This window comes from Rhinolophus sinicus, linkage group LG15 (assembly GCF_036562045.2).
Source record: "Rhinolophus sinicus isolate RSC01 linkage group LG15, ASM3656204v1, whole genome shotgun sequence".
Classification (NCBI taxonomy): domain Eukaryota; kingdom Metazoa; phylum Chordata; class Mammalia; order Chiroptera; family Rhinolophidae; genus Rhinolophus; species Rhinolophus sinicus.
In genome coordinates this window covers 2344800-2353414 of record NC_133764.1, presented here as the reverse complement: position 1 = coordinate 2353414, position 8615 = coordinate 2344800, and the positions used below count along the sequence as shown (strand labels likewise).

At 54.9% G+C, this 8615-nt stretch overlaps 1 protein-coding gene across 4 annotated transcripts in view; it reads right to left on the bottom strand.

Moving 5' to 3' along the window:
- Positions 1-2845: 2845 nt before the first annotated feature.
- KCNJ12 (potassium inwardly rectifying channel subfamily J member 12) overlaps positions 2846-8615 on the bottom strand; it is a 45790-nt gene continuing 40020 nt past the window's right edge. For all 4 annotated transcript variants that reach the window (XM_019715990.2, XM_019715988.2, XM_019715989.2 and 1 more), the window contains one exon: positions 2846-7817. In XM_019715990.2, coding sequence (XP_019571549.2) covers positions 6475-7761 — 1287 coding nt within the window. In that variant the 5' untranslated portion in view covers positions 7762-7817 and the 3' untranslated portion in view covers positions 2846-6474. The remainder of the gene's footprint in view (positions 7818-8615) is intronic.

Here is an 8615-nt window from a genome sequence, read left to right as displayed (position 1 = left end):
TGTCCCCAGATAGGTGACAAGAGAAAAGAGCTCGTACTTATGTTGCCCTTCTGTTTCCCTGTTTCTTATTCATTCTTCATGCCCTGCTTTGTGATCATAGAAGTCAGCTCCCTGGGGCAGGACACAGAGTCAGGGAGAGGGGGAGCCAGCTTCACACCCAAAGAGTTGGTCTTCAAGAGGCCATTCTCGCTCTCTGGGAACTTTCAGGGCTGGCATGAGGGTCTGCTCCGTAAGGGCCCTTCTGACTGCCTTGGTTCTCTGCCGCCCACTTGGTCTGTAGGTCTGTGGCACTTATCACTTCTGGGCCAGGCACAGAGGAAGCGTTCAACTACTGAATGAATCAAAGCCACACCTCACTGTCCCTGCCTCTCATTAGGTGCTGGGTAGAGGTCAGAACCCTCTGGACCTTCCCAGTGCTCCATGGGCAGACAGAGGAATACTCTGTTTCTGAGATTCAGCAGAAGGTTCAAGAAATGGCCCCATCCCAGCCCACCCTATAGGGTTATAACTCCATGGGAAGAGACCTCATGGTCACTCAGGACACTTTTCTCAGCCTGGGACCCCCCTCCTGAGAGGAGCTTGGCTCACTGACCCCCACAAACACAAGGCTGGTTAACAGAGTTCACTTTAACACCTGCCCATCTGGCTCTACAGGCTGAGCCCAGCTGTTCTTCCAAGGGGGAGGGGCATGTGGGCCTGGTTCTCAGGGGCTAAGATGGGAGTGGGGGTACCTGTTTGTGCTGAGGGATTTCTGGGAGGCCCAGAACCTTATTAGTGTCTCTAAATAGGGAGGGTCTTGATGTCATGTGCCCTCTGTCTGCCACCAGGAGGGCCCCACCACACACCAGGTCCCCCCTCAACTCACACCTCCAGGCGCCAGTTCAACTTCCTCCTTCTCAGCCAACCCAGCCTCCCCACCTTCTATGCCTGCCCCTAGAAGGCTCTGCCGGCAGTGATGGCTCCCAGGGCTGGCCAGCTAAAAGGGCAGGACATTGTGGCCTTAGACAAGTCACTCACTTCCACTCTCTGCTGGGCAGGACACGTGGACCTGGAACCGTCCTTCAAGCCCTGGTCCTATCTAGGTGCTGCCTGTTCTCTGAGCCGAAATCCAGCCACTTGCTCTAACAGGAAAGTTCTGTCCCTTGACACCCAGTCACTGGCTCACCTGCTCTCCACAGACAACCACTGTCCTGATTTCTATCACAGATTAATGTCTGTTCTGCAACTTCATATGGAGGAACAGCATGTACCCCTTTGTGTCTGGATCCTTTCATTCAACATTGTGTCTGTGAGACTCATCCACATTGTTGCACGTAGCAGGTTGCTATTTTCATGGCTGTGTAATATTCCATACAATTTGGATGTGTTCGTATGCATTTGTGTGCATTTTGGGTGCGTGTACATGTTTATGTAGAGGGGGTTGTGTGTGTGTACAGGGTGTGTGTGTTGGTATAAGCCTATACCACCCTTTCAAACATTTTCTAGCCACTCAGTGGGTTCACAAAACAGTTATTGGTGCCTGGAGAAGCAGCGCCCATCTGTGTCTCCATCCCTGTCATCCCACACTGCATGTTCCATGCAGGCGGTGATCCCTCCCCAGTGAGCCCATGAGCAGCTCCTCTCTGGAGCCTTGAGGCAGTGAGGAAAGGCGAGATGCTACAGAGGTTACCATTGCTGTGCAAGATTGTCTGGGCTGTGAGTGACAACGCTGGGGCGGTGCAGTATACAACTTATGCCACCACACTGCTCCAGAGCCTGGTCTGGGGGCCCTAGCTTGGCTGAAGGCCATGGTCTCAGAGCTCTAGGTCAGCCTCTGCACCAAGCCTCAGCCGGAAGGAAGAGCAGGCCCAGGCCTCAGCACTGACCCTGATAACGAAAGGAAGAGCTAACATCTGGGCCACACTCAGGGCCCTCAAACAGCATCGTTCCTTATGTGTAAGACTGCACATGGGGAAACTGAGGCCCAGGGAGGGACTGCAGCTGACTGAGGCAGGGAGCATGGAACCAGACACCGGGTCACTGATTTGCTCCTTTTTGTCCTGCCAAAGCACCCTCCATGTAGTGCCCCAATGGACCCATTAGGGTCCTGGGGTAAGAACCCCAGGTTCAACCCAAGGGAACACTCCCCAGGTCCTTTGTTGATGTACAGTTATTCACGTGAAAATAGTTTGAGCAAAGGAAAGAATTCTCTTCCTGTGGGCCTCGGCCAGAAGGCCAGTGACATCCCAGAGACTGAGCCGTTTGTACAGATAAAATTCTTTTCCTCAAAGTGGGCCTTGCGCATTTCCCTCCTTGCACGTACTGTTCCCCCTGCCAGCAGCACCTGTCTGCCCTCTGTCCCCCTGTCACATTGAAGCAGGAGTCTTTCAGCCCTCCACCCATCCTGGGTTCCTCTGCTGTCACAGCAGTGAGAAACAGAGCTGTTATCATGTTCCCAGCACTATGGGTCCCAGAGTGGGCCTCTGGCCTCCTGCACTCATCACATCTTTGCAGAAGGAAGGGGAAGGTGGGAGGTGCAGGCCCAGAGACGACAAGGCAGTGGCCGACGTCACACAGCTGGGGAGCTGTGACATCCAGTCCCAGTGGGTGGTCTGACACACTCAGGGCCGTGTGGGAGAAGGTGTGCAGTCATGGGGAAATGAGGGCGTGTGCACCAGCTGGAAGAGCATGCCAGGGTTTGCGAGGACGCTGTGTTCTGTCCCTTGTCCCTGAGCGGCTGCCATGTCCCACCTCAAAGGCCCCTGGGAAGCCCCATCACTGCAGGACACATGGGGCTGAGGGAGCACAAGAATGGCAGCTTGTTCTGGAGCCAGGCAGAGCCTTTCAAACACACATCTCCACATGGTGGCACTCAGAGATCAAAATGCATTTAATGTGGTCTAGTCTCGTGGCCTATGTCTTTGTTATTGAAAATAACATGAAAATTCTCCAGTTTCACCATTTAAAATATATTTCACATTCTGTGATCTCACACAGGGCAGACAGGGCCCTCCTTCCCACCAGGCCTCCCCCCGCAGCCCCATTGGAACCTTTAAGCAGGCAGGGACGGCACAGCACCAGTGGGACACAGGAGGCAGCATGCACGGGTGCACACATGGATATACCACCCCTTGGACATTTGTGTGCACAGCTCCCAGGACCTGCACACACTCACACACATACACACTGCCCCCTGCAGGCAGGCACCTGCTGCTACACAAATGCACCACATGCACGTAACATGTTCACAGGCTTCATACTTGTAATCGCTCACTGCTGGATGCCAGTGAGCATCCAGTAGATATCAGCTCCTGCCCAGGCACACAGGAGCCTCCCCCTGGCACACATACTCCACACAGCCCATATGGACACGAGCATGGCAGAGGGCCAGTGGGGCACTGAGAGCAGATCTGCTGATGACCATGGCTGGTGAGTATCCTGAGTGCTGTGTGTGCCCAGCCTTATAGCCAGGCGAACATTTAAACGTCCGCATATAAAATACACACACACAAAAACACCTATGGGAAAATATACACATAACTCTGTGTGTGTGCATACATACTTACACGTCATGTATATATGGATATCATCATGTGCACACATCGGTACAACAGTCCCACAGATCATGAATCTACACTCTCATGAAGTTACAGGCAAAGCCATAATTGCATGTTTCATTCGAACACAGATGAGACAATTCCACATATAAATCCACACACTTGGTGCTCACACTCTCACAGTCACACATACCCTTCCGCCAGCATGGCCCTTTCCCACATAAGCAGCTCAGTGTCTCAGGGCAGAGTGCAGAGGCCACGTCCTTAGCGCACTCCAACCTCTGGACCTCCTGGTTCAGGCTGTTGACAAACTTCTTGGAAATCTCACTTCCTGGGAAGGTGAGGGCAGGAGCAGGTTGGAACACACACCTGCATGTCACACAGACCACAGACCATGTACATACACATGCACACACACACTCACGTGCACAAGTGTGCCCCACTCACCTGTGCGCAGCACATTCAGTGGGTTAACATCCTCTCCACACACCACACGGACACACACGACCCCGCACGCATCCCAGGGGCCCAGTGATTCCGGCTCTGCACACACACAGCTCCTCCTCCCATCCACCCTCCCATTTCAAGTGCATTAAAGAGGAAGACTATTTTGGTCTTTAGCACAAGCAATAAATAAATAAATACAGGAGAGGGAAAAAAAAGGGCAGAAGAGTTTGAAAACACAGCATCTACTTTTGGTGAGAGATGAAAGGCAGCTTGGGGCTGCTCTCCCACAGGATCTGGCGGCTGAACGGGGAGGGGACAGGTCTGAGAGGAGGCGCACCAGGCCACCTGAGATTGCCAGGGCCTTGGGGTTCAGGGGTCCCTGGGCTCTGCTCTGGGTCGGGTGAGTGGAAGGCTGGCCTACCTGGCCCTGGGAAGATCTCGGGCTGCTGGGCAGATAGGAGCACTGGCCACTATGCTTCCCTAACTGGGGTTACCTCAGCCTGACAATCTGGGTGTGGGGGGTGGGTAAGTGCGCCTACATCAACCCTACCCTCACCACCATGGCTAAGGCTGAGAAAGGCCGGCGCTCAGGGGTGGAAGGAGCGGAGATCCCTCCAGCAGACCATGAGATGAAAGACCTGCCTCCAGTATCTTGGGCTGAACCTTCTTGGCCAGAAGTTGGGGTGAAGTCTGAGGCTAGGACAGGGTGTCGGGAGTCAGGCCTACCTAAGGGCAGGGGCTGCCGGGATGTCTCTGGGTGGGGGCTGATAGCCTGTGCCCAGGTCCTCCACAGCCCCTGACCTCAGGTCAGGTCTCCAGGGTTGGAGGAGGAGGGAAGAGGCAAGAGACCCCACCCAGGGCCCAGCCTTTGCCAGTCTCCCAAGTCCCATCCTTATTTGCATGACTTTGCACTCTGCCTCTCAGAGGCCCTGATGGCTTCATGTTGAGAGCTGTCTTTGGGGCGCAGGTTGGAGAGGCCTGGAAAGGCAGGCTGAGGAGACCCCAGCTTTCTAACACTGACTTCCTGATGGGCCTGGTCATTTGGGAGCACAGCATTCTCAGCTGTCCTGGGAAGGGTCCAGCCTCCACCAGCTGTCTTCTCTACCAAGAACAAGCCCACATTAGGCAGCTCTGGGTCTCCGGGCCTGCTTCTGGGCCACTAGAGCATTAACAGCCCCAAACCTCTTCCTGACTGGGGTGCCTGGATGCATGTGACCCTCCCAGTCACCTCGACTGACAATTCCACGCCTTCCCTAAAATTGTTCCTCTGCCATTCTGGCAGGGTACAGCCTGGCTGCCACCGACCTGGGCTCACAGGTGGTGCTGCTCCAGGTGTAGGGGGAGAACCAGGTCAGCCCAGCCTCTGCAGACAGGGGCTTGCTGGCAGGGACTTTGCAGGAGAGTCATGGCAGCAAGGAGCACAGTGGAGTCCAACAAAAACAGAAACAGCTGGAGCCAGATCACCCAGTGTCAATAAGGCACAACTCACCCAATGGCCCCCTTCAGGATGGGGCTGACCTGCTTCCTTCTAGTCTGGGAACCTTCCACCTGGCTTCCCTTCCCACAGGGCCATCCAGTCCTACATTTCCCAAATGCCTCTCACTGTAGATGGGGTAGAGGCCAATGGCCAGAAAAGGAGAGAGAAACAAAACAGGAGAATCCGGTATGTTGGAGGAGAGGGGACTCTCCACAGCGGGCGGGTCTCATATCTGGCTCCGAGAGATACTTCTAAGGTACAAAGTCACACTCAGACAGCTCAAACCAGTTTTCTCCTCTGGCCTCTACCCCCACCTCTATGACATTGGAAAGCTTTTATTATGATCATTAACATGGTCTTGGTTTTTCTATCACAAATGGAATCTAATTGGCCCATGAGCATAAAGAACCACTGTGAGCCCTGTGCTTGCTGCTGGGGGAAGCCACCTACTCACACATGGCCTGCCCAGCCTCAGAGGACCTTCTGGAGCCTTCACCCAGCTGCTTGTATCCTGGCAGACAAATGACATTCTAATTGTCCTTTTTTTTGGTACCCCCATGAATTAAAAAAATTTCAAATCATTTACTACGTATTTGTTTTATAAACAGTCATACCCAAACTAAGATTGAGAAAGCTGTAACTCTTTGTTTCTCCTCAAGTTAAAAACCAGTGAGGTGCCCTGCAGCATGCCAGCTTTTGCCCAAAGGCTGGGCGGCTGTCGAGCCATTTCTGGACAGGCCACATCTCTTTTCTCAGGCAAAAACCCTTAGCCCCTAGGAGGCCACCTACTTGCCCCTGAGCCTGCCCAGGCCTCTGAGGTGGGGGTGAAGCACCCACTCCAGCCTCCCACTCCTTCACCAACCTTCCGAGGCCATTGTCAAGAAGCATAAAACATCTAAAATGCTACTGAGTCTGCAACTGGGGCTCCTGGCCCGTTCTGCTCAAACTCAGGGCCCTCGCAGGATGCGGGCCTCAACCTGGCTGGGCAGATGCTGCATCTTGGCTAACAGTGGCTCAGATCTCTGACTCTCGTCTGTAGGGCCGCTGCTCAAGGGTGCTGCCACTGGCCTGGAGTCTGTCAAAGTTGTGCCTGGCCTGAGGGCTACTGCTGTCCTGGTCTTCGTCCACTTCATCCTCCTCGTCGCGGCTCAGGAAGGCCAGCTCATTCTCATAACAGAAGGAGTTGGCGCTGGGCAACAGAAACTTGTTCTCCACCAGGTCCTTGGCGCTGCAGCGGGGCGTGGAGGGCACCTCGTAAGTCTTGTGGAAGTGCGAGTAGTCGATCTTGTACTGGTTCTTCTCCTCAAAGAGGACGGGCTCAAAGCGGTGGCCCCACAGGATCTCGTTGGCCAGGTAGGAGCTTCGGGCCTGTGTCGTCATGGCCGTGGCCTCCACCATGCCCTCCAGGATGACCACAATCTCGAAGTCGTCCGTCTCCAGGTCCTGCCGGCTGATGCCGAACAGTGGGCTGGCCTCGTCAATCTCATGCAGGATGGTGATGGGCGACACCAGGAAGATGCGGTCGAGGCCCTTGTCAAAGCCAACATCGATGTCAATCTGGTCCAGTGGGATGTACTCACCCTCCTCCGTGACTCGCGGCTTGATGAGCTGAGCCCTTACGTGGGCCTCCACAATGTGGCTCTTACGTAGGTTGCCCACACGCCACATGAGGCAGAGCTTGCCATCGCGCAGTGCCACAACGGCATTGTGGCTGAACAGCAGCGTCTGTGCCCGCTTCTTGGGCCGGGCCATCTTGGCCATGATGGCACCGATCATGAAGGAGTCGATGATGCAGCCCACAATGGACTGCGCCACCACCATGAAGACGGCTACTGGGCACTCCTCCGTCACACAGCGCAGCCCGTAGCCAATGGTAGTCTGCGTCTCAATGGAAAAGAGGAAGGCTGCCATGAAGCCGTGGACCTGCATCACACAGGGCGTGTGGCCATGGTCCTTAGCTGGCTCCAGGTCACCATGGGCCACCGCGATGACCCAAAAGATGACGCCAAACAGTAGCCAGGAAGCAAGGAAAGCCAGTGAGAAGATGAGTAGCATGTAGCGCCAGCGGATATCCACGCAGGTGGTGAACATGTCAGCCAGGTAGCGCTGTGACTTCTCATCCATGTTGGCAAACTCAATGTTACATTGGCCGTTCTTCTTGACGAAACGGTTTCGGCACCTGCGCCGTGTGTGCACCTTGCCGTTGCCAAAGCCATTGGCGCCCGACATGGTGACCAGGTGCAGCCCGTCCTCCTCTGATGACACAATGCTGTAGGGGTTGGCCCGGCCAGCTGTGGTCATCCCGGGGATGGGGTGACCCTCGCTCGCTCCCAGGCTGGCTCCGGGCGGGGTGGCTCCTGCAACAGATAGAACAGCATGTGTCTCACACCTGCCCATGCCTCTGCCCCCACCCAGGGCCCTCAGAACTGGCAGACATTTGACCCTAATTTACCCACAACCAAGCTCCTGATCTTCCCTCCCACCTTAAGCCAGCTCTTCACCCTCCTTCTCAGCTTGAAGACTGACACTCCATCCTTCTAGTACTTCAGCCAAAAACCTTAGATTCATCCCCAACTTCTCTTACTCCCACACCAAGGGCTCTGCTTTCAAAAGATAGTTACTATCCACCCCCTTCCCCCACCCTCACGGCCTGAGTCCCCATCATCACACACCTGGACCAGCTTGGCGGCCACCTCACCAGCCTCCTTGCTCCTGCCCAACCTCAGGCCAGTGGCAGCCGGGGGGGAGCCTGTCCATCATCATCTGCTCCATCATTTGCTCCAAGCCAGAGCCCCCTGGCACCTGCAGGGCCTGCATAAGCAGAACCTGGGACTCCTTGGATCTTGCCTCCCAGCCTCCCCCTCATTTACCACGTTGCAACCTGCTGTTCCCCACTCTCTCTTCCCAGACTTTTTCCCAACACCTCCCTCTTTCAGGCCTTGGCTTTAATGCCATAAGAACATCTGCAGAAGTCTCCCTGAACCCTCAGAAGATGGTATACCTCACCCAGGTCTCCACTGCAACCCCCCAGCTCTGACCTCTGACCTAATAATGGTAATAAAGGTAACAGCGACGATGCCCATGGGGTTGCACTTGGCGACCATCCCTTCCCTACACCGTCGGCCACTTGAGCACTTTCATTCAGTGTTGTCTCA